The sequence below is a fragment of the Budorcas taxicolor genome, chromosome 11 (assembly GCF_023091745.1).
Source record: "Budorcas taxicolor isolate Tak-1 chromosome 11, Takin1.1, whole genome shotgun sequence".
Taxonomy (NCBI): Eukaryota; Metazoa; Chordata; class Mammalia; order Artiodactyla; family Bovidae; genus Budorcas; species Budorcas taxicolor.
Genome location: NC_068920.1, coordinates 163,986,744 through 164,010,104, shown reverse-complemented (window position 1 = coordinate 164,010,104; position 23,361 = coordinate 163,986,744). Strand labels below are relative to the sequence as shown.

The following is a 23,361-nucleotide window of genomic DNA, read 5'->3' as shown; positions in this document are numbered from 1 at the left end:
CTGGTGGAGGAGACAGCCGTGCCCCCTCCTCCTGGCCCTCTCTGCAGACAGCAAAGTGCAGGCAAGGGGCCGGAGCCCCACACCCAGGGACCACCCGCTGGCCACTCCAAGGCCAGCAGGATGGGAGCCAGCCAACAGGGGCCTCCACCGGCTGGGGCCTGCTGGGTCCCGAAGGCCCCTGCTCTGAGGGGTGGCAGTGAGCCGACCCTCGGAACCCCAGCGCTGCCTCTGAGATGCTCGTGACGGCCCCAGGAGGTTCCCAGGTCACCAAGGCCTTCCGTCCCAAAAAAGCAACGGGCCCTTGGCGCCTGTCGCCATTGCTGGGCATGTCACTGCTTTCCACTGCCCAACTGAGGACCTCCCAGGAAACTGGAAGGGCCGCGGGGGCCAGCTGGTCAGCAGACAGATGGAGGTCTGGGAGCTGGAGGGGAGAGGGGTTAGAGGCTAGGCCGGCCCACGGCTGCCAGCCCAGCCCCAGGCAGCCCACCAATGTCTCCAAGACCAGTCCTGAGTCCAGCCTGAGTTCTAGTCCCACCAAGGCCCAGCCTCTGTGGGACGGGGCTGGGGGAGGAAAGAGCACCCCCACCTATAGCCCTGCCCCACCTGCAGAAGTCTGGAACCCTGAGCTGTGAGACAGGCGGAGCCGCCACACCGAGGGCTTCCCGGGAGAGGGAGACAGCTGCTTCAGGGGCTCAAGCTGGCCTCTGGCTTCCTCCAGCCACCTGGCTCCTGACTCTGACGTTCCCCAGCCCAAGTGCAGGTCTCACCAGAGGGCGGGAGAATTGAGGCTCTCCAGAGCCGCCTGGCCCGCAGGGAAGGCTCTGCAGTCAGGGCAGCCCCAGGGCTGAGGCTCCCACCCAGCCCGAAGTGGTCCTCAGTCCCTGCGGTGGAGTGCTTCCGGGGACCGGTAGAGGACTCTTGGACTGGACCGGGGCATGCCCAGCGTGGACACCAGCTGGTCCAGGTGGGCCCAAGGGCTGCTGAGGCCCCGGCCTCCCCTCCTCTGCCCTTGGCCCTTCTCCCCCACTGTCTCCCCTCCCCTGGACCTTTTCTTCCGCGTCCTGTGCAGACTTCTAGAGCAGCCGTGGATGACTCAACGCCCACCCCACCCCCCACCCAAGCCCTCGTGTTCACAAACTCCACGGCCCCCCTGCAGGCTTTCCTTTCAAAGAGGGTGGGGAAGCGTTCTGCAACTTTGTTCAACACACGTGTGCTGTGTGTGCGTGCTAAGTTGCTTCAGTCATGTCCGACTCTGCAACCCTATGGACTGTAGCCTGCCAGGCGCCTCTGTCCATGGGATTCTCCAGGTAAAAATACTGGAGTAGGTTGCCATTCCCTTCTCCAGGGGATTTTCCCGACTCAGGGATCAAACCCCCATCTCTCGTGTCTTCTGAACTGGTAGGCAGGTTCTTTACCTCTAGCGCCTCCTGGGAAGCCCTTGTTCAACAAAGAAGTGCCCAAGCAAGCTCCTTTCTCGTTCCCACAGCGCATCCCAAGGACTAGTCACTAAAACACACCTTGGAAGGTGCTTCGTTCCTGGGCAGATGACGAGCCCCCTACCTTGTTCCCGCAGTTGCCAAATGTAGCAAGGAAAAACCCAGGGCAGTATCACAGAAGCAATGAATACACGTCCTAAATAGCGTTTAGGTATCCTTACACTTTTAAGCACTCATCTTTTATCTGAGATTCCAATCCAACCGGAGTCCAGTATTTAATCTAGCAATTCCACCAGGACATTTGCAGAGAAAAGACTCATAGAGGCCCCAGGCTTCACCAGGGCTGGAGGGAACCCCACACTTCTCACCCTCCGGGTCTGGGTACCCTCCTCCCAAAACCAGGCAACAACAGGCGGAGGGGGTGGGGCTCACTCCGTAACCCACGCCTCTCCCGCAGCTTCTGAGAAACAGCCAGGACTGGGTGATCTCACCTTCTCTTACTTCTGGGACTTTTCTGGGCTTAGCCCCTGATTCCATGCGGGGGCCTTTAGGGATGACCGCTGGGGATGGTCTAGTGAGTTCATTCCCAGGGAACTCAGGTCCGGTGAGGGATGGGCGTCCTGGAGGCACCAGCAGGCCCGAGGAGAAACAGCCTCAGTAAATGCAGTCCGGGAACCCCGGTCTGCGCCAGTCCCGGGAGGAAGCTGCTGCCGCCAGGGTCCTCCCCGCTTGGTCCTCTAGACCCTGTGAAGACCCTCTGGCCGCCTTCCCTCACAGGCAGCCTTCACCTTATTCTGAAAAGTCTTCCCCGGTCAGTGTCATCATCTTGAAGTCCTTTGCATGAGGTGGAGTGATCCACTCTCCACCCAAAGCAAAAGTAGGCTGTCAAGACAGGGGTGACTGGGGCGCCCAAAAGGCTGTGTGAATGCAGATTCCTAGGCCTGACCCTAAACCCTCAGAGTCAGACTCTGCCCAGGAATTTGCACGGTCAGTTGCCCATGGGGACCCAGAACCTGGCAATGGGAAGAAGGTGACATCACCGGGGCTCTGGGCCACTTTGGATGGAGCCTCCCATGTGCCCAGACCCGAGGGTCCCGGGAGGCCCAAGGCTGGGGGGGTCGTGTGCAGAAGCCAAGACCGTCTGGCACCAACAGACTCCCCTAACCTCTCACCCTGCAGCCTGGCTGGAAGCCCTCTGCTGCCCACTGGAGGGCTGATGTCCACGTTACACACCTTGGCCCGCGGCAGCTAGCACAGGCTGGTGCTGATGGCACCATCCTCGTGGGCGTGGGGAGCAAAGTGGGAGGTCAGTGGTGTGGGGCCACCAGGCCCTCAACACACAGTGGGTGCTGAGTGAAGACAGCGGCTCCTCCAGCAGGCACTCACACTGCCCTGAAATGCCCCCCAGGCAGGGGGCATCCAGGTTGGGCAGGGGCGGGACCCAGACGGGCCCAGAGCAGAGGAATAGGCTTTTCTAAGCCAGCCCAGGTTTGGAGCAGCCCAGGGCCTTCAGGCAATAAGCGACAGCAGCGAGCTGGGTCTGGAAGGCGGATGCTAAGGCGCGGCAGGCTGCCTGTAAGAGCCACGGAACGCTGCTGAGCATGGCTGGCAGTGGTTTGACGGTGGGTACGAGTCACAGCCCCCGGGGTCTGGCACTAAGGGGGCCTGGCCGCTGGGACTGCGCAGGCAGGTGGACAAAGCAGTGACCCAGACAGGGCTGATGCCTCTTGCAGCTGCCCACGGTCCTGGCCGGCTCCAGAGTGCCAGCCAGGCCGCAAGCTGCACCTGGGGAGTGCAGACACGGGGCAGCACACTCGCTCCCAGCTGGCCCAGTTCCCAGTGGCTGCCTGCCTGTCTCCTGGTCCCGGATAATCTGCAAACTGGGGACAGCTGTCCCCTGAGGACCCGGTGAGCTCTCCACCTGGAACTAACCGGGATCTTCCCAGGTGGCGCTAGTGGTAAAGAAGAGACGGGGGTTGAATACGTGGGTCGGAGGATCCCCTGGAGGGCACGGCAACCCATTTCAGCATTCTTGCCTGGAGAATTCCAGGGACGGAGGAGCTCTAAGGAAACCGGCCAACCTGAAACTTCTCAAGGGGCGGCTGGCGGCTGGTGTCCTGCAGGCCGAATCCACCCCAGCCCGCTCGCCGTCCCCAGGCTGGACCCACGGGCCACAGCTCGGGTGCTGTCTCCGCGCACACACACGACAGGACACTGCGCGCGTGTGGGCGCCGAGGCGCGGGCGTGTCTGCACGCACGTGCACCCGTGCACACGCACAAACACGTGATTTACCGGAGGCTTGACTCCAGCGCACACGCGGCCCCGCGCCCGCAGCCTCGGGCCGGGAGCCGCATCGCCCGCCGTCTGCACTCCGGGGACGGCCAGCACCCGAAGCTGCAGAACGGTGTCTTAAAGCTACAGGCCAAGGGCGAACAGGAAGCGCAGAGAGCGGCGCCGTGTGGACCCCAGCGAGCAGCCGGCAACAGGCCGGCCGCCCAAAGGCGGCAGCGCGACCCCGAGCATGCGCGGAAGCCGAGGGCCGTACTCCGCGAGCATGCGCACAGGGCGCCCCGACACGCCCACACCCACAGTTCCAAGCGCGGGGCCGCGTCCGGAAGTTCGTGCGGCGGGCCTTCCTTCCTCGCCCTCTGATTCGCTACAAGCCACTTCCGTTTCCGCAGACGGTTTCGCGCCGTCTCCTGACGGAACGCGAGGCGTGTCGCGGTAGGAAGTGCGCGCCTGCCCTGTTTTGTTTCCGGGGGAATCTCTATTCTTTGCGGGACGCTGGGCTTCCGGGTATTCCTCTCAGCCTCTGATTGGCTGATTTTATGAATCTATTACAACGCGAAGACTTTTTTACTTTTTTCCCCGTTTTCTGAAGCAGTCTTTTTTCTTCACGCTATAATAAGTAGCAGTTTAGGATGAGATTTATCGTGCCTCCATGCTGGGTGCGGCCGCCTCCAGCGGTGCGAACTATTAGTCACCATAACCGAAAGGCGTCTTTGCTTTAGAGCTTTAAATACGGAGCGCGCAGAACGACGCTCGTGTTGTATGAAAGGAGAGAAGGTTAGCACTCCCCTTGACAAGGATGGAAGAGGCTTTCGGGCCTGACAACACGCATACGGTTAAGGCATTGCCACCTACTTCGTGGCATCTAACCACTGTTTTTTTCTTTTTCTTCGGTTTGCGCGGCTCGTGGCTGTGCACGCAGGGGCGTGTGCGGCACGCGACGGCACCGCGACAGCGCAGGCAGGGCGTGTGACACGAGGCTGTGGTACACGTGTGCCGCGGGGACAGGCACCCACGCGACTCCACTTCCTCCGCTCTTGGAGCCGCTTGGCTTTTCTTCATAACCAAGTGGCCACGGCTCTCGAGTACCTGGAGCAGGCGTGTCGCACCTCGTCATCCCCACCCAGCCAGAGAGTCGGGGGCACGGCCAGGGGCGCGCCGCGGGCCTCAGGACAGCCGGGTGCCTTCCGTTTCCCGTCTGAGCAGGGCGCGGGCGCCGGGGCGCGGAGGCGAGGCGGGAGGCCCGGGCGGCCGGCGGGGGCCCTGCCGGTGGCTGTGCTCGGCGACTCTGGCGGCTTCTCTCTTGGCGGCTCCACTCGTAAAGAATCCGCCCGCAGTGCGGGAGACCTGGGTTCGATTCCTGGGTTGGAAGGCCCCCCGGAGAAGGGAACGGCTACCCAGAGCAGCATTCTGGCCTGGAGAATCCCATGGACTGGATAGTCCCTGCCCGCAGAGTCGGCCGCCACTTTCACTTCCACGTCGGCACCAGACATTCAGGGAGCACACAGTAGCTGAGCAGCCCCGCTCTGCGGGGAACGGTCCAGGCAGGAGAGGGCCCCAGCCCCAGGAGCTCACACGCTAGACCATTCCAGAGTCTTAATGGACACTTCAGTGGCGAGCAGAGCACGCGGCAGTGGTCGCGAAGGTGGGGCCCAAGACCCCCGGGATCAGGACTGAAGGGAGGGAGGGAGGAGCCATGGGGACTTCCGGGAGGACCGTCCAGACCAGGAGAGCAAGTGCAGAGGCTTCACCGCCCAGCCGGTGCGGCTGCAGGGTGGGGTCAGAGGGCGAGGGCTACTGGCCAGGGTCCCAGGCAGCAGCAGAGGGTGTCCCACAGCGGAGGGACAGGCCTGGCGGCTCGGAGGGCAGGGTGGAGAAGGCCGGGGGCTGGGCCAGGTCACGAGAAGTGGTCACTCGGGACACACACGAGGTGAAGGTCGGGCGCAGGAGGAGCAGGTTTGGGGAGCTGGGGGGCTGCGGCTCGGCCCGGACCCCAGGCAGCAGGTCTGGCCTGTGGACCGGACACTGCCACTCGTCAGCATGCTGGCCACGTTTAAAGCCACGAGGCCCGTCAGGCCGCTTAGGAGGAGAGCATGGACAGAGGCAAGTGAGGCCCGAGGCCTGGCGGGGCTGTCCCCACGCTCTCGGGCAGTCAGTCTGCCCCCCACCAGCCCCTGCTCTCTGGCCCTCCCACCATCTCCCGAAGGCCTCGCCTCAACCCTCCCCACTCCCCTGCACCCCAACCTTTTGATGAACAGGTCTAATGTCAGGAAAACACGTGACCTTAAAACAGGCCAAAGACGGCCAGGTGTCCAGTCCAGACTGCCATGCAGAGGTGCCCGCTGTGGTCTAAAGGCCGTTTCACAACCACCATCGTGGGCTGTCCACAGACCCTTATCCTCAGAAACATCAAACTGTGCCCCGTGGGATGTCCACCCCTGGTGTCCTGTGGAGTTTCACCAGTTCTGAACCCCTCTGCAAATCCATTTCCTGTTGCCTGTGTAGAAATCTTTGAACCCGTCGTCACATCTTACAGGGTTCCTCACTGACTTAAGTAAAACCTCCGTGGAGTGTGCACTGGCTGAGTCGTCGTCTGCCTTCCTGCCGTTCCTGACCCCAACGCTCCACCCCTGCCCCATCCCACTCCAGTAACAGCTACATGTTAAGAAAGGTAAGTGCTTCTTTGGGAACAAAATTACAAGACAGGAAATTCTTTATTTTCAAAAAGAGAATGCATTTTTACATAAATCTACAACAGAGAATTCAAATGTAGAAAAAATAAACTATATTCAAGGACACGGCACTCTGCACACATGCCCCTGCCCCGGGGCGAGTCCGACACCAGAACCAACAAAACCCAAAGAACCTCAACCTTGGTCGAGGGAAAACCAAGGCCACCACCGCCATGCGGCCTCAGCGTCTCCCGCCGACGCTCAGGCTCTGCAGCCTCGGGGGTCCCTGCGCTGGAACGGTTCATTCCTACGGCAGCCGAGCCATCGGTGTTTCTGCTTCTGAAGGGGAGGCTGGGGGAGAGTAGCGGGGTGGTCCCCTGACGCCTGTGACTGTCCTCGGTGCCACAGCGGCCGCTGGGCGGCGGCCTCCTGCTTCCTCATCTGCAGAGCTCCCTGGAGGCCGAGGACTGGCCTCGCCACTGGACCCAAGCAGGGGACACGCCTCCACCGCAGAGGCCTCGGGATGCCAGGTGGACCCGCTGCAGGGAGGGGCCCCCGTGAACGGCAGCAGCTCCCTGACCGCGCTGCCCTGCAGTCAGCGCCCCCAATTCCCAAGGGCCCGCTGGCAGGGAGAGGCCCCTGATCAGAGCCCAGGTGGGCAAGGCGGGTGGATGACACCATCTCCCTGTGAGAAGCCAGCTCCCGAGCCCACCCGTCCTGAGGCTGGTGGCGGGGGGACCAGACCAGGACTGCCCGCCCCTGCCCTCGCCAGCGTCTGCCATGGACCACGAGACATCGCAGGGGCCTGGGCGTCTCTGCAACGAGGAACCCCACCGCCTGCCCACAGCCCCACACCTACGTGCCGGGAGCCGGCAGGGCACTGGCTAGTCCTCTGCGGTCCTGGGCTCCACAGGATGGAGAGTGGACACGGCGTTCAGGGGATCTGCCAGAAATCCTTTCAACCTCCTGCTGACTGTGAGACTTCTTGTAAAAGAGCCATGCGGAGAAGAGCGCCAGGTGAGAGCTCGGCTGCCTTCAGCACGGCTCAGGGTGCTGCTTGTCGTGTGACCAGCCGTGGGACCAACGGAAGCACTGAGGGTGGTCCCCACGCCAGCATCACGGGGGCAACGACCTCAAAGCACAGGCTTTCCATGGACATCACGCAGTGTGCACTCTGTGCTCCCCAGACAGACTCGGGACGCGTGGTCACGGGCAGGACACTGTCACCAGAGCGCCACTGAACACACGAGGGACGGCCCTCTGACACTGGCAGCCAGAGCCGGTGCTGGTGACGGTCACAGCGCTGGCGCCGGGCGATGAAATCGCAAAAATGGTACAGAATAGTGACCGGAAAGAAACACAACTCGTGACAAATTGAACTTCACCTTTTTGTAATAAAAAATTAAAAATTTCTGTGGACTCTCTGAACACAATATTTCTGTGGACTCTGAACACAATACAGACTGGGAACTCTTCCCCGGACGGTGAGAAAGGAGTCGGCAAAAACGTCACCAGCAACTTCCAGACCCTCAAGTGGGAGACACGCCCCAGCCAAGTTTCTTCAGGGGCAGCTCAGGCCCAAGCCCCACTGGCCCCCGGGCCTGGACCAGGAGCCTCTCCAAGAGGGTGGACCTCCCGGCAGCGCCCGGCACCTCGGGCCTAGCAGTCGCTCTTCCAGAGCTTGATGGTCTTGTCATTCTCCAGGGCGGCCGAGGCGATGATGTTCTCCGTCGGGTGGCACGCCGTCGAGATGACGACGTCTGCAAACAGATGGTCGACGTCAGTGCCCCGCTTGGGCCCGGCCTCCCCACGGGGCCGCCCACCGTGCACTCAGCACACAGAGCCAGGGTTCAGGGTGTGAGGACAGCAGGGGGCCCCGCCCAGACCCCTGCAAGGCAAGGGGTGCCCCATGGGCCAGAGGCATGCTGGGGCCGCCGTCAAGCTCGCAGGGCGGACGTTGCACCCCCCACACCTGCACCACAGCTGCCCCCCTCCCGGCATGGGCCCTGATGCCCTGTGGGGCCGGCTCTGTGAGTCCACCCAGGGCGGGCACAGCAGATCCCGTCATGAGCTGCCCCCGGCATCAGGCAAGCCAGTGCGTTTATAGTGTTTCAGGAAGTGGAACCCGGCATTCTCCCTCTGGCCGGGGCGGCTTCGAGTGAGCCTCTGAGTGTCCTGCCTGTGCAGCAGAAGCCGCAAGCTGGCAGCGGAGGCCGAAGGCGGTGGGCAGGGGCAGGCCCTGCTCCCGGGGGAGCTGCGTTCTTAGGGAGAGGGTGTCGCCCCGGGCAGCTAAGGGCTCCACACTGCTGGCCCCTGAGCGCTGGGGAGAGGAGCCCGGGTCAACAGCGCCACCTCCACACGGGGCCCCAGACATTCCCGGGAGGCCACGGGCCACAGTGACTTCAGATCTGGGCAGCTGGCTGCTGGGAATGAGCAGTTAAAGCTGGGGCCAGACCGTCCCGACAGCCCCACAAGGGGAGGCATCAGACTGTCCGACGGCCCTGGATCGATCGGGAGGCGCCGCCCTGGCGCCGGGCGGTGCCGGCGGCAGCTGACGCGCCGCTCACCTGTGTGGCCCTGAAGCTTCTGCACAATCTCCTTGGTCTGCAGGTTCCAGATGTAGACAAGGTTGTCCTCCGAGCCTGACACGATCCACTGCGTTCAGCGTGGGGCAGGGGCACGGGGAGAGAGCCGGGTCAGGGCGCCCGTGCGGCCCGACCACAGTCTGCGCCCACGGCCCCGGCAGGGCATGCAGCCCCCAAACTATCCCCGTCCAGACGCCGTCCCACCGCCTGCCCCTCGCCTCGGGGCAGCTTCTGGGACGCTGGCCGTCAGTCACAGCCCAGCTGCTCATCACAAGGCTCCTGCCTGAGCCTGAGGGTCGGGAGGGTGCCAGTGGGGCCCAGGCACAGGGGGCAGGGCATCCCCAAACAAGCAGTCTGTAGAGGGGGCCTCCATACTGATAACGTCCAGAAAGCTCCCGCCTGCTCCATGGGTGAGAGGACCGGGCCTGCCTGCAGGAGGGGCCGGGGAGCCGCAGGGCTGGGAGACGACTCACCTTCCCCCCGGTGACGGAGAAGTTGGCGAACACGCAGTACTTCTCGTTCTTGTGGCCCGAGTACGTCTTCAGGCACTGAAACGGCCAGGGACGCCGCTCAGCCACGGCCGCCCTGCGCCCCAGGTGACCGCCCAGCCGTGACTGGACGGCTCTGTAAGTACCGTGAGCCCCACCCCACAGCCCACCCAGGCCAAGCTCTAACCCGCATCTCGGGGACATTTGCACCAAACCAACTCCACACTCACGCTCTGCACCCTGCAGCCACAGCCCAGGACCCTCAGGAGCCCCGGAGACCCTCGCTGTAGTCACCCACCTTGCCTTTGCTGTAATCCCAGAGCTTCAGCGTGCTGCAAGGCAGAGGGGTCAGGTCAGCGCACGGCGCCCAGGGGCAGGGGCCCCGCAAGGCAGCCGGGGGGTGAGGATGCCCAAGAGGACCATGGGAGCCCCAGGCACGCCGGGAAGGGGTCCTCAGGGCCCCTGTGAAGGGCGAGGGAAGCCTGTCCAGCACAGGTGTCCGCAAGGGTCTTTCCTCTTCCCGGGGCGGACCCTGCGGGCAGCCCACCTGCACAGGAGGCTGAGCCCCAACAACCCCCAGGAGGGTGGCTGACAGCCAGTGATGCCCACCCGCAGCTGCTCGGGGAACAGCAGCATGCCCACCACCCCTCAGACAGGAGGGTCCCCGGTGCCCCAGCTGCACAGACGGGCCCCCGGCGTGGCCCTGGCAGGGAGGGACGGTCTCGGGCTGGGGCCTGGCCGCACACCCACGCCGGGCAGGCACGGCAGCGCTTACTTGTCCAAGGTGGCGGCCAGGATGTACTTGCCGTTCGGAGAGAACTTCACGAAGGACACGGGGGGGTTGTCGTCATCTGCGTGGAGCACAGACGTGGCTGCCGGAGGGCCCTGACTGCCGGGGGGGGTCCCCCACCACCGCCCAGTGAGGTTACCGCCACGCATGCACACGCTGCCACCGCCCACCACTCGTGCCAGCATGAGAGCCGCTCCGCCCCGTGACCCCCGGACAGGAGCGCTTCAGGAACAAAGGCCCTGGGGCCAGACGGCCTCAGGAGGCCGGGCCTTCAGGCGCCCCCAGGCCACTTCCCCTCAGGGCACAGAGAAGGCCTCGGGGTGGCCGTCTCGCATGGGGCTTGCCCACACCCAGCTGCCCTGTGGACACAGCCGCCAGGATTCAGCGGGCCTGAAGGTTCTCCTGAAGGTCACAGTGGGTCAGCGCAGGTTCTCCCTGGAAACCACCTGGCTATGCCACGCCCACAGCCCCACTCCTGACTCGGGGGCAGCGCACCCGGGGGCCCTAGGGAGGCGGGGCGGAGCTGCTGGCTGGGCAGGGCCGGCCTGGGAGGCACGTGGCCCGGTGACCGCGCCGCCCCCACCTGTGGAGGAGCCCCGAGTGCACCCTGGTGAGGGGCCGCGTGGCCCTGGGTCCCGAGCACCGGGGCAGCCCACGCGTTACCACCTCGGGGGGCCCAGGCCTGCGCCCCGCGCACAGGGGGCCGCTGCTCTCTCTGCCGGACAGATGCTGGAAAGGCACAGGGGGGCGCGTGAGGGCTGCCCCGCAGCTGGGACAGGCTCGTCCAAGGACGGCCTGAGGGCCTGACGCCCCAGAGCCGAGGTCGGGTGGGGCAGCTGCCTGTAACCTCGGGCCTCAGCTCCCGCCCAGCCGTGGGGCGGCCACAAGGTCAGCTAGAAGCCCTCACTCGGCTACGGGCACGAGGACACAGGTGGGGGCGCCAAGACCCAGGGACGGTGCCACGTCTCGGTCAGAGCGCGCAGAGCGAGAAAACCGCAGAGGCCACCGGGGACCCGCCCCACCCTCCTGCCCTAAGCCTAGCTGCGCAGACCGTGCCGCAGAGGCAGGTTACGTCAGACGAGGAGGCTGTGTGGGCCTCAGGGGCCAAGCCGATCTGACCAGCCTCCTGGGACCTGCAGGAGGAGGTGAGGACGCCCACAGAGGGCTCGCAGGGAGGCCACGGAGAGGGCCCAGGCGGAGCCAGCCCTGCCCACGCCCTGGCCGTGGACTCCGGCCTCCAGACGCGGGCACAGGTTTCTACTGTTGAAGCCACCCACCCAGCCTGCAGAGTCCTGTGATGGTGGCCGGAGCAGACCCTCAGAGCCACGCCTGCCCCCACAACAGCCCAGGGCAGGAGGCAGGCCCGGCCCGTGGAGCCCGCCAACTCACCCGACACGGCAGAGGCCTTCCATCGGGACTCAGAGATCGGCCGCCCGACAGCAACCCCTCCCCGCCCCCGTCAGCCTCGCAGGCCCGAGGCCCTGGGGGCCCCTCAGCCACCCTATGGCCACACACACACCCTGCCCGGCGGCACCGCTGGCCACACAGAGCACGCTGCCTTTCCATGGCACCACCCCCACCCCCAGCACAGCCCCACACCGTCTGCAGATACCCCGGAGCCTCCAGCCCCAGCAGACGGGGCTCGCGGAGGGCCCCAGCCAGGCTGGACGGCAGAGCTGAGCGGGAAGGAGCCGGGGAGGAGGGATGGCAGGGGAGGAGGAGCCCCCGCGGGAGAAAGGGCGTCCCTGAAGGATGCGGCCACAGGCCACCCCCACTCACCGATGAGCGTCTTCAGGCACTGGCCCGAGGCAGTGTCCCAGATCCGACTGCAAAGCAACAGGCGCAGTGTGACCTCGAGGCCCGGGCCCGCCTCCCGTCCTGATGCCTCGTTCCCTCGCTCAGTCTCTCTCAGCGCCACGGGGAGACAGCGGAGGGGCGCACGGCGGGCCCGCTCCGCACCCACGGCCACCGGCCTGACCCGCCCGCCCGCAGGCCCTGCAGGCACCGGCACGCCAAGCACGCAGCCCCGGGGGCAGCGCTTCTCACACAGGCAGCGTCATCGCGGGCGCTCGTCTGGACGGCCTCCGGTTCAGGGACAAGAGAACCTATTCTAAGAGCCGACACTCCCCGGCTGGACGTGCGGGCGTCACGCCAAGCCAGCCGGGGTGCGTGTGCGGTTTCTGCCAGCACGACACCCCAGGGCCTAGAGATCAGCCTCGGTCCACTCCTCACACCACGACTTTCTCCTCCTCTCACGTCAGCTGGAAATCCCAAGGTGCACTGAGTGATGAAGGAAACGGGGACGTGCGGACTGTCCACAGGCCACACACGGCTCCTCACACGTAGCAGACACACAGCCTGCGGCACGGTCGGCCCCGCCTCGCCCTGGGAGCCCTGCTGCAGAGCCGCCGCCGGCTGAGCGCGCTCACACACAGCCGGGCCCGCACGGCCAGGCCCTCCGCGCAGCCCCAGCCGGTCCTAACCCCCCTGGCCTCCTGCAGCTCCACCTGCTCGCCCCGTCTCTGCCGGCCCACCTACCCACCTCTCCACCTCTCCCAGGCCTGGACCGACGCGCTCTGTTTCAGGTGTGTTTCTTGAAAACAAGTGTTCAGAAGGCTTTGACCCACACTTGCCAGCGTCTCCTACGGGGCACAGCCAGGCCCACGGCAGCGCACACCACGCGGCCCGGCGCTGCCGCGGTTTCTTACACACGTCACTTCTGTTACTCTAACTTCTCTTATCGAGGCTAAATGTGGACAAATTTCTTTCTCCCTCGTAGCTGGAGAGCCCCCTGTGGGCCACGGGTCTGGCCAGTGACTGCTGTGACACCACTCTGCACCCCCAGACCGCACTCACACGTGATGAGTCAGCTTACAGCATCCTCCCTACACCTCCCCGCACATCTCACAGCATCCAGACAGCACGCCCACCGCGAGTGTCGAGGCCACGGGCCTGGCCTCAGACAGTGAGCTCTGGAGACGATGCCCCACCTCCCCCCCGACACGGCCCCTGGGAAGGGACCTGGGCTCTCAGCACCTTCTCAGGACCCTGACGTCCCCAGCAGGGCACACGACGATGCACACGTCGGCACACCTTTCCACCACCACCCCCCTCACCAGGGCCACGAGCTTAGGATGCCCAACCTCCAGGGCCCACAGGGAGACACGACCGGAACAGCTGCGCCTCCCCCACCCCACCTGCCCCATGGGCCCGCCCAGGGAGCAGAGGCTTCCGCCAGATGCCCAGAGGCACAGACAGTGCAAGGAAAGGCCTTTAAATATTCGCTGGCTCAGGCAAGCCAGACTGTCACTTACCAGAGGCCATCATAGCTGCTGGAAACAATCAAGGATCCGTCTCGATTAAAGTGAACCTGAGAATGAAGGAGAGGGAGGAACAGAAGCTCACGCTGAGACCCTCAACACAGACTGGCCCACGGGGCCGGCTCCCGCACTCCAGCCCCACAGCAAAGACACACACACGGGGCAGCGCTGAGCCTCCGGCTCCCCAAGACTCTGAGAGACGCACGAGCAACACGGGGCAGCGCTGAGCCCCCCAACTCCCTGAGACTCTGAGAGACGCATGAGCAACGTGGAGCAGCGCTGAGCCCCCCGGCTTCCCGAGACTCAGAGACGCACGAGCAATGTGGAGCAGTGCTGAGCCCCCCGACTCCCCGAGACTCTGAGAGACGCACGAGCAACACGGGGCAGCGCTAAGCCCCCCGGCTCCCCGAGACCCTGAGAGACGCACGAGCGATGTGGACGAGGTGGCCACTGCCGCCCGGGGCCTCAAGCAAGTTTGCTTCGTGACGGGAGACACACGAAGAAAACCAAGCCCGAAAATGCCTGGAGGCTTTCAATCACGGACCACAAAACACACGGGGGAAAGGGAACACACAGGGCCAACCCAGGCCCCTGCTCCACGGGGAGAGGCCCAGCTGGCCAGAGCCTGTCTGTGGACGCAGGCACGGTGGTGGTCTGAGCACGGCTTCCATCGAGAGAGGTCAGGAGAGACACCCACCTATTCAGACACTCGCGAGTGTCGCTCACACGCGTACCCCTGCCCATCGAGCACCCCCAGAACCACGAGGCACCCACATCGCTGCTCCGACTGCCCAGACTCCGACCCCCGGGATGCCCAAGCCAGCATGAGCTTTCCAGACAAGGCGGGAACACGACCCAGGCTACTCCAAACCGTGTGGCTGGGGAGAGGCACAGCCTCCAGGTGGGAGGCGGGCCTGGGCTGTCTCCACACCAGACTGTACCTGAATGCACGACGGGGACGGACGAGACACCCCTGCTGAGCGAGAGCCCCCTGACCAGCCCTGGCTCCCGACTGGCTGGTCTTTGGTCTGTCCTCTCTTTTTTCCGACTGACTCTCTGCTTGAACAGCAAGCGCAATCAACGTCAGCAGTTCGAGTCCTGGGCAGGACGAGCCGCTTCACAGCAAACGACCCCGGGGGAACATCATGCACGCTGCTGCGCACGGTGCCTGCCCTGTGCGAGGCCCCAGAGCCTGCGTCTCCCACGCTCCCAGCAGAGGCCGGCCTGGGGCCACAGCTGGGAGAGCCGCCGTCCACCCGGCCCAGGGCCCGAGACGGGGCCGCGTGTGCCCCTTCCACGTCTCAGCCGCTGCGGCAGGAAGTAACAGGTGAAACGAGCCTGAGGTACTTCATTTCACCCGGTGTCCCCTGGAGGAGGGCAAGGCAGCCCACGCCAGCGTTCTCGCCTGGAGAATCCTGTGGACAGACGAGCCCGGGGGCTACGGTCCGCGGGGATACAGAGTCAGACACGACGGAAGCACACACACGCGCCCGCGTCTGAAACACCACCTCAACACATCACCAGCATTAGAAATCACCAGCGGGACACCTGGCTCTCCTTCTCGGTGCTCGGAGTCCTGGAAACCTGAGAGGCTCGCTTTCTCACACTCCCTCACACCTGAGTCGGGACGCTGCCCGGGTGGCCGGGGGCCTCCGTGTGGACGTGGTCCCTGAGGAGCCGTGGTTGCCGGCCCCGCCCGGCTCCCCCGCGGCTTCCTCTCCCCGCCCTGTGCCCCAAGTGCTCCTCAGCCTCCCAAGGCAACTTTCTCACAAACTTGCAGCACCTGAGCTCATCACACTCAATGCTTTGAACCTGCAAACTGTGATCTGACGGAAGCCCCTCGCAGGTGATGCTGAGAGGGCCCAGAGCCCACAGGGCGCCCCACCCTGTTCCTGACACGTTCAGAGAGCACAGCCAGCAAACACGAGGCATCCCTCTGCACCAGCGCCGGGGGAGGGCAGGACAGCCACAGTGAGCACCACACACCAAGCGGCACGCAGACCCGGGCTCTGCCAACACCCGCCCATGGGCGCCGCGGCACAACCGTGCCGGCCTGGGCTTCTCCCCTCTCCATGGCGTGAGAGCCGCCAGTCGGCGCCCACCGGGGGGACCAGCAGAAGGTGTCGGCCACCAGCAGGCACAGAGCTGGAAGGAGCCCCAGACCCTCACCCAAGCGGGCAGAGCTGCAGCAGGACACTCTGACCTGCAGCCCCCCTCCCTCCAACAGCAGGGGTGCACCGGAGAACACGGCTTTAAAACCACGGCGGGCACCGTCCTTGCAGCCCCAGGCATGGGCCGTGACACGGGGCCAGCGGGCCACGCCCGAGGCCAGCACCGTGCCAGGCGCTTCAAGCAGCCCATCCAGGTCAGTCGCTCAGTCGTGTCCGACTCTTTGCAACCCCATGGACCGCAGCACGCCAGGCCTCCCTCTCCATCACCAACTCCTGGAGCTTGCTCGAACTCATGTCCATTGAGTCAGTGATGCCATCCAACCATCTCATCCTCTGCTGTCCCCTTTCCCTCCTGCCCTCAATCTTTCCCAGCATCAGGGTCTTTTCCAGTGAGTCAGCTCTTCGCATCAGGTGGCCAAAGTATTGGAGTTTCAGCCTCAGCATCAGTCCCTCCGATGAATATTCAGGGTCGATCTCCTTTAGGATGGACTGGCTGGATCTCCTTGCCGTCCAAGGGACTCTCAAGAGTCTTCTCCAACCCAATTTAAAAGCATCAATTCTTCGGCGCTCAGCTTTCTTTTACAGTCCAGCTCTCACGTCCATACATGACCACTGGAAAAACCACAGCCTTGACTAGACGGACCTTTGTTGGAAAAGTCACGTCTCCGCTCTTTAATATGCTATGGAAGTTGGTCACAGTTTTCCTTCCAAGGACCAAGCGTCTTTTAATTTCATGGCTGCAGTCACCATCTGCAGTGATTTTTGAGCCCCCCAAAATAAAGCCTGTCACTGTTTCCACTGTTTCCCCATCTGTTTGCCATGAAGTGATGGGAACTGGATACCATGATCTTAGTTTTCTGAATGTTGAGTTTTAAGCCAGCTTTTCCACTCTCTTTCATAGAGAGGCTCTTTAGTTCTTCTTCGCTTTCTGCCATAAGGGTGGTGTCATCTGCATGTCTGAGGTTACTGATATTTCTCCCGGCAATCTTGATTCCAGCTTGTGCTTCATCCAGCCCCGAGCTTCTCATGATGCACTCTGCATGTTAAGTTAAATAAGCACGGTGACAATAACTAGCTCATTACACGTCCCCAAAAGGTCAAGGCCCTGAGCGCAGGATCAGTGGGACAAACGCCTTCCATGGCTGAGAACGGTTAAAATCGCTCACCTACAGGACTTCAGGACCTGAAAAGGACCAACCATTCGGTAACAAGACAACCTGTTTACACGTGACTCCTTCTACTTTTCAAAAGGTAAACTTGGCTAAAAAGCCACTTCTGGCTCTTTGTTGACAAAGAGACGCTTTGCCTAATTCGTACATGGGGCAGTTTATGGCAGATGGGTAGTTTAACCCTTGCACACTCACCCCACGCACGGGGGCGCCCAGAACAGCCACTGTGGACCACGCAGGGAGGATACCTTCCCCTCGACTCCCCACGACTGGCCACCACGACCCCGGGACGCTCTGCCCACTACAGTCACCTCCATACCACGCTCACCACACCAGTGGTCAACACCTGCACCGCTCAGCCCTTGCAGACCCGGCTCCTTGCCTGCCCTGTGAGACCCCATGCAGGGGCACCTCCCGCCCCCACCCCCTGGGCACAGGTCCCCAAGCACGGCCTCTGCCGTCGGGGCGGCGGCGGGACTCACGGCCGAGACGGGGTCTGAGTGGGCCGGCAAGGTCTTGAGGCACTTCCCTGTCTTCACGTCCCATATCCGCACGCTCTCGTCAAACTGAAGGCAAAGAGAGAGGTGACGGCAGTTCCGCGGGGTGGAACAGAGTGGGCAGCTCCCCGGCCCCGAGCCGCTCAGCGAGCAGCCCGGGAGCGCCCCCCGCCCCGCCCAGGGGAGCCACACACTTACGGAGCCCGAGACGATGAGGTTGGACTGGGGGTTGAAGTTACAGCAAAAGACGTAATTGCTGTGCCCCTTGAGGGTTTTCAGACACTTTCCCTAAAATGACACCGTTCCTGGGGATTACGTCCCCAAATATCGGTGTCAGGGTGACCCTGCCCCACCCAACCCGCAACAGCAGCAAAGCGCCGGACGACACGCAGCCGCTCACCAGCCGCACCGTGTCCCGAGCTTACCGAGCTCACGTCCCAGATCTTCAGGGTTTTGTCATCTGAGGCGGAAACAAGGAGGTTAGAATCTGACGACCAGGCCACGTCGGATATGCCCTGCGGGAGGAGACATACGGTCATTGCTTTGACAAAACGGGACTAGCGAGCCAAAGTCAGACCCCCAGCGTTCAACTGAAGATAACCAGACGTCACGCCCTCAGCTCGGGAGGACCGCACAGATGGACGCACAAGCCTGGCCCAGAAGCCTGTTCCCTGAGGCTCTGCCAGGCCTGCAGTCGGGCACAAATGCACCTGAGGAGGTCAAAGCTGGGAGGCAAATCACCACCTAAAAAACTGGGAAGGAGGCCCGAGCGGGGGGCTCCAACCTTAACCTGGCAGGCCTGGGAGTTGGGGTCCCCACGCCCAGCAGCAGCTTCAGTCAGGGTGGGGCGGAGACCTACCAGCTTGTGGCCAGAGATGGTTTTCTCAAATTTCCCATCGTACGCTCCCCAAATCTTAATGAGTTTATCTGCAGCTGAAAGAAAGGAACCAAAGGCAATCAAGGTCTCCAGTCAACACCTGGGCTGCCCACAGCCGCACCCGAGAAGCCGCGGTCCCCAGCACCTGTCCCCAGGCTCCCCCGCTAGGCCCGTCTCTGCAGAGTCTCGCCCAGCAGTCACAGGGCAGGGGCACCAGAGGCTCATCCCCGGCGCAGGGCAGGGGCACCTAACACGAGCTCGCCAGCCACTCCCCCCAGCAGGCCCCCCGCCCGCTCGTCCCTGCAGAATCTCAGCGCCAGGCACAGGGCAGAGTCTCGACCAGCAGCCACAGGCAGGGGCACCTACACGAGCTCGCCAGCCACTCCCCGTTGGGGCTGAACTTCACGGAGGACACAGCTTTCGTGTGGCCGGCCAGGGTGAACTTAAGAGCATAGTTCGGCTTCACCGGCGTGGGCTGTTAAGGAGACAGCGCTGGTCAGCAAACAGTTACCCCACTGCCCACTGATCGCCAGTCTGGACGTGACGCCCAAGGTGTAAGGTCAAGCTCTGGACAGCACCTCCGAGAGCCCTTATCCGCCTGAACACACGTGCCTGACCCTGAGCCTAGACTTCCTGCACTAACCCTGCTTCTCCCGTACTCTGCCATCCAGACTAGAAACACGGGGACCCCTCCCGGAAGCACCCGCCCCCCACCGTGCAGCCAGGAGCCCCAGCAGCGCCAGCCCCGCTTCAGCAGTCCCCCACCCGTGCCAAGGTCTGCCCGCAAGCTCCCCTGAATCCTGCGCCCTTGGGCAGACCTGCCTGTTGCCTGTGGGCTACTCCACAGGGAAGGGTGGGACCAGAGTTGGAGAGCTTAACAAGAGATGTTGTCTGGGTCTCATAGAGACTCTTACAATCAAGACCAAGGGTTGACAAAGCCCCCTCCCTAGGTGACAGGTGGGGCATCCCCAACACGGCCCATAAAAGCACTGGCTGGGAACGTGGTTTGGAATAAAAGCCGGCACTGTTTCAGTGGGAAGGGAGAACAGGCTTATGCACTTGAAATAACATTTCCAAGCGTCTCGCAGCCTCCGTGCCCCGGCCGTTCCCCGGGGCCCCCGGGGCCGCACCTTGCTCTGTGTGGCAGAGGATGACGGGGTGGGCTGTGCTCGGGCGGCCTCCGTCTCCGGCTTCTTCTCCTCGGTCGCCATGGCTCTGCAGCGCCCCGGGCGGAGAGGTCACAGCCCGGAGTGGAGGACGCGCCGTGGGCGGGCGTCTGCCGGTCCAAGCCTACAGCGGGGGACAGGCCGACACACAAACCACGTTGCAAAGATGGGCGCCCTCCAGGGACCCCCGGGTGGTGCCGTGGTTAAGAGTCTGCTTTTCCACGGCTGGGGCCGTGGGTTTCATCCCTGATCAGGGAACTAAGACCCCATATGCCGCATGGTCCAGCCAAAAATAAATAAACTTACAAATAAAATATATCAAAAAGTTAGCGTCCAGGAAAGAGAGCACACAGAGGACGGCCTTCCTGAGCCCTGCAGCGGGTGCTGGCCCAGGCTGGGGGCCGCTCCGCCCCCTCCTCCTAGCCCTTCACAGACGTTGCTGCTCTCGCCCCACCTTCAGCGGCGATTCCTGCCTTGTTACCCACACGTCTGCAGAAACACAGCAAAGTCCAGGCGGACAGAAGGCAATTCTCTGAAAGATCCCCTGACGCGCTCAAAGCAAATCAGGGCCTCCCTGGCGGCTCCATGGTAAGGAACCCGTCTGCCAAAGCAGGAGTCACGGGTTCGATCCCTGGTCTGGGAAGATCCCACGTGCCGTGGAACAACAAAGCCCGCGCAGCACAACTGCTCAGCCTGCGCTCTCGAGCCAGGAACCGCAACGACAGAGCTCACGCGGGGCCGCTCCTGAAGCCAACTACTGAAGCGCCCCAGAGCCGTGCTCCGCAACAAGAGGGAGCTCATGCAGCAAGACTCGGCAGTGCCAAAAATTAAAAGATGTATTAATAGAAAAGTAACCAAGCATCCCTTGATCAGGAAACAAACATGCCAAGTGACAAGAGCTGAGCTGCAGGAATGCATCCAAGCCCCCAACAGCACTCCCAGCAATGCAACAGGGCCGAGAGCAGGAGCGCAGCCCCCGCGGCCCTCCTCCCGGGCTCAAGTCCGCCGAGTGCAGGCTGCAGACACATGGCACCGTGAAGAATGCTAACAGCGAGAGGTTCGCTGTCCCTGGTGAGGCGGCCACCAGGCAGCCGGAAAGCACAGCCCGGAGCCGGCCCTGCCGTGGAGTCCCTACCGCCCGGCCTTCCTAGAAGCCGTCGCCTGTAGCACACCCAGATGCCTTGCCAGCCAGCTCGCTGCCGAAGATGGAGAGACTGCGGCGTGCAAGCGGGAACCTGGGGAACACCCATGCCAAGAGCCTGGCTTCCCCTATCACAGGAGGACATGCCATGACTGGGATACGTGGCGCAGAAGCCAGGTGACTCTGGAAACAAGGGAAGGCATAATTCCAGAGCAAAGCCACCGAGACATCCCCCAAGCATCGCGGACCATCCAAGTCCGGAAGCTGGCGCCACCATGGGCCAAGGCGTTTACACGCTGTAAGTTCCAGCTCGGCGCTGAAAACTGCAGTCACACCGAGGCGGAGCGAGTGGAAGCCGTCCAAAAGCACGTGCCCGGTCTCTTCCTGGAGGAGAAGCCATCAAGCAACGCAGCAGAGCCGGCCGGCCACCTGCTGCGGGGACCACGGCCCAGGGGCGGAGCGGGCTCGCCCAGAGCGGGGCGGGGGAGGCCAGGGGCTGGTCGGTAAACCTGCCCGGGGGCAAGGTGCGGGCAGAAGGCTGCGGCTCAGGAAGCGCTGGCTACTCGGTGAATACCGTTAGTGCAACCAGGCCCCGCCAATGGACCCAAGCGCTGCCTTCCCCTGGGTGGGCGGCACACTGGGTGGGCAGAGGAGCCAGGGCTCAGAGCTGGAGGGTCTGTTTCACAGAAGCCGGCCCCTGAGGGAGCCAGACCACAGCTAGGGCTGACAGAGGGGAAGCCCGAGGCGTGTCCACGCCGAAAGCAAGTGGGAACAGAAGAGGCTCCGTTAGGGATGGGACGGCAGCCCTGAGGCCTGAGGAGCTCCTGTCAGCATAAAAGCCGAGACCTCCAGGTGAGGCGCGACTCCCGCAAACCTGCTGCCCTCAGCTGAGGAGCAGGGATACACAGGAGGTCTCACAGAGAAGGTGCCCGACTCCTCCCAGCTCAGCCGCTGCCCAACCCTTCCTTCAGCAAATCATTAACTGCACAAAACATCAGCCCAACTCTTGCAAATAAGATCGCTCGACTCTTAACGTGTGGAGCCAGCCTCCAGAGCAATTACCAACAGACCCCTCTTGGCACCGAGGTGAGCCTGGCCACCCAAGGCTGAGCCAACCGACTTGGGGGGTGGGGTGTGCTCTTGGTCAACCGGTAAAAGGCAAAACGCTCCGGGCTCCACCCCAGAGACTGGGCCCTGGCCCATGGGAAGAGAGGGGCCTCGAGCCGCCGGAGAGTCTGGGACCCCCGCTCTCGGCACTCCACCCGGGTTCTCAGACGCGCCAGCTTACCTCTCTGCCTCCTAAGGAGCCTCGCCAAGCTCAGAGGCAGTGTCTCGCTCACGACCTGCCAGCGTCGACACGGAACCTGGGCGAGAAGAAACGGGGTGAGAGGGCTCCGGGGGGCATCTTCCACACCCCCGGAACGGCTCTCGCAGGCCCGGCTGCAAGGGGTCTGAGGTTCCACTGCGGGAGCGCGGTGCGCTGTCCGTGGCCGCGGGCAGCCCCGCGAGCCCCGGAGCCCCGGGCCTTCCGGCGAGAAGGGGGCCCGGCTGCCTTGGGCAGGGGGCGGGAGGGCGGCCGGCTGCGGTGGGGGCGGCTCCGCAGCTGAGGGCACGCAGGCGCGGGCTGGCCCAGTGGGTCGCGGGTCTCTCCCTCTGCAAGCAGGGGGGGCGCCGCGCACGGCTGCGCCGGGGGGTCGTAGCCCCGGGGCCGGGGGGGGGGGGGGGCTCGTCACCCGACCGCCGGGGGCGGGGAGGCCCCCCAGGTTCGGCGGCCCGGGCCGGCCCGCTCGCGCCGGGCTCGCGTCAGGGCAGAGGGCCGCCGGGCGCCCGGCGTCCGGCCCGGAGGAGGCGCGCGGCGCGGCCGCCCAGAGGCGAGACGGCCGGCGCGGGGCGTCCGCGCTGCGAGGCCCGGCGGCGCTGGACCCGGGCCGCCGGAACACGTGCGGCGGCGGGGGGCGCCGGCGTCCGCCCCGGCCCCGCGCCCCCCGGGACGTGCCCGCCGGCCCGCCGGCCCCCGCTTACCTGCCCGGGGCGGCGAGCGGACCGCGGCGGGCGCTGCTGGGCGGGAGCCGGGCCGAGCTTGACTAGGCGGCCGGGCGGCAGCGCGCGTGCGCGTGCGCGGGGGCGGAGGCGGGCGGGGCGGGGCAGGCGCACAAAGCCGGCCCCGCGGGGCGGAGCTACGGGAGGCGACGAGGAACAGAACGCCTCGGCCCGGCTCACCGCCTTAAAGGGACAGTGTGCCGCGCGCGCCCTCTGCTTTAAGGCGCTAACGCTAGCAGTGGCTCGTTGGAAAAGACCGCGATGCTGGGAGAGATTGAAGGCGCGAGGAGAAGGGGACGACAGAGGATGGGATGGTGCGATGGCATCACCGACTCGATGGACATGAGCAAGCTCTGGGAGATGGTGAGGGGACAGGGAGGCCTGGCGTGCTGCAGTCCATGGGGTCGCAAAGAGTCGGAGACGACTGAGCCACTGAACTGAACTGGTAGTGACGAGTTCAGGTCCTTCTGCACCTTCTAAACACTTAAGTATGGTGATGCCTACAGGAAGTACTTGCGCGCCCCTTGAGTGTTCACATCTTGAGCGCGCCCTGCAGCAGCGCCCCAGGGAGGGCCCGAGCTCCCCGTCCCCGGGATTAGCGGGGCGCTGGAGGTGTCGCGTCTCTCCACAGCCGTGCAAGCCGGGGAGCGGCGGCGGCCGCGTCCACAGCCCCCGGCGCGTCCAGGCGGTTCTCCGCGTGGCATCTCCATTAATATCGG

General features: G+C 64.2%; 1 protein-coding gene and 1 non-coding gene across 3 annotated transcripts; one reads left to right on the top strand and one right to left on the bottom strand.

Moving 5' to 3' along the window:
• Positions 1 to 4,481: 4,481 nt before the first annotated feature.
• LOC128057104 (U6atac minor spliceosomal RNA) lies at positions 4,482 to 4,607 on the top strand. Its single transcript, XR_008200285.1, has one exon. It is a non-coding gene; the product is annotated as a U6atac minor spliceosomal RNA (small nuclear RNA).
• Positions 4,608 to 6,522: 1,915 nt separating this feature from the next.
• On the bottom strand, positions 6,523 to 22,698 carry WDR5 (WD repeat domain 5). Of its 2 annotated transcripts, XR_008200106.1 has the most exons (16): positions 22,625 to 22,698; positions 21,891 to 21,966; positions 19,426 to 19,585; positions 18,662 to 18,770; positions 18,278 to 18,351; positions 17,844 to 17,933; positions 17,617 to 17,706; positions 17,404 to 17,487; positions 13,576 to 13,631; positions 12,041 to 12,087; positions 10,247 to 10,322; positions 9,770 to 9,803; positions 9,457 to 9,531; positions 8,966 to 9,053; positions 7,258 to 8,158; positions 6,525 to 6,937 (listed from the first exon to the last, which is right to left on the bottom strand). XR_008200106.1 is itself a non-coding variant. In XM_052647846.1 (15 exons), the coding sequence occupies exons 3-15, from the start codon at positions 19,504 to 19,506 to the stop codon at positions 8,058 to 8,060; spliced, it is 1,005 nt and encodes a 334-aa protein (XP_052503806.1). In that variant the 5' UTR covers positions 19,507 to 19,585; positions 21,891 to 21,966; positions 22,625 to 22,698; the 3' UTR covers positions 6,523 to 8,057. The 2 variants fall into 2 exon arrangements, 1 of the variants encoding a protein (XP_052503806.1); XM_052647846.1 differs by having other exon boundaries at positions 6,523 to 8,158.
• Between the last annotated feature and the right edge of the window lie 663 nt (positions 22,699 to 23,361).

What these genes read in the sequence shown, in the direction of transcription:
- WDR5 (XM_052647846.1), bottom strand. Translation starts at nt 19,506, where the DNA reads ATGGCGACCGAGGAGAAGAAGCCGGAGACGGAGGCCGCCCGAGCACAG. An exon ending in GTGCCTGAAGACGCTCATCG is followed by an intron (nt 10,323 to 12,040) that starts GTGAGTGGGGGT and finishes TGCTCCACGCAG; the next exon opens with ATGACGACAACCCCCCCGTG. An exon ending in TCTCCGTCACCGGGGGGAAG is followed by an intron (nt 9,054 to 9,456) that starts GTGAGTCGTCTC and finishes CGCTGAACGCAG; the next exon opens with TGGATCGTGTCAGGCTCGGA.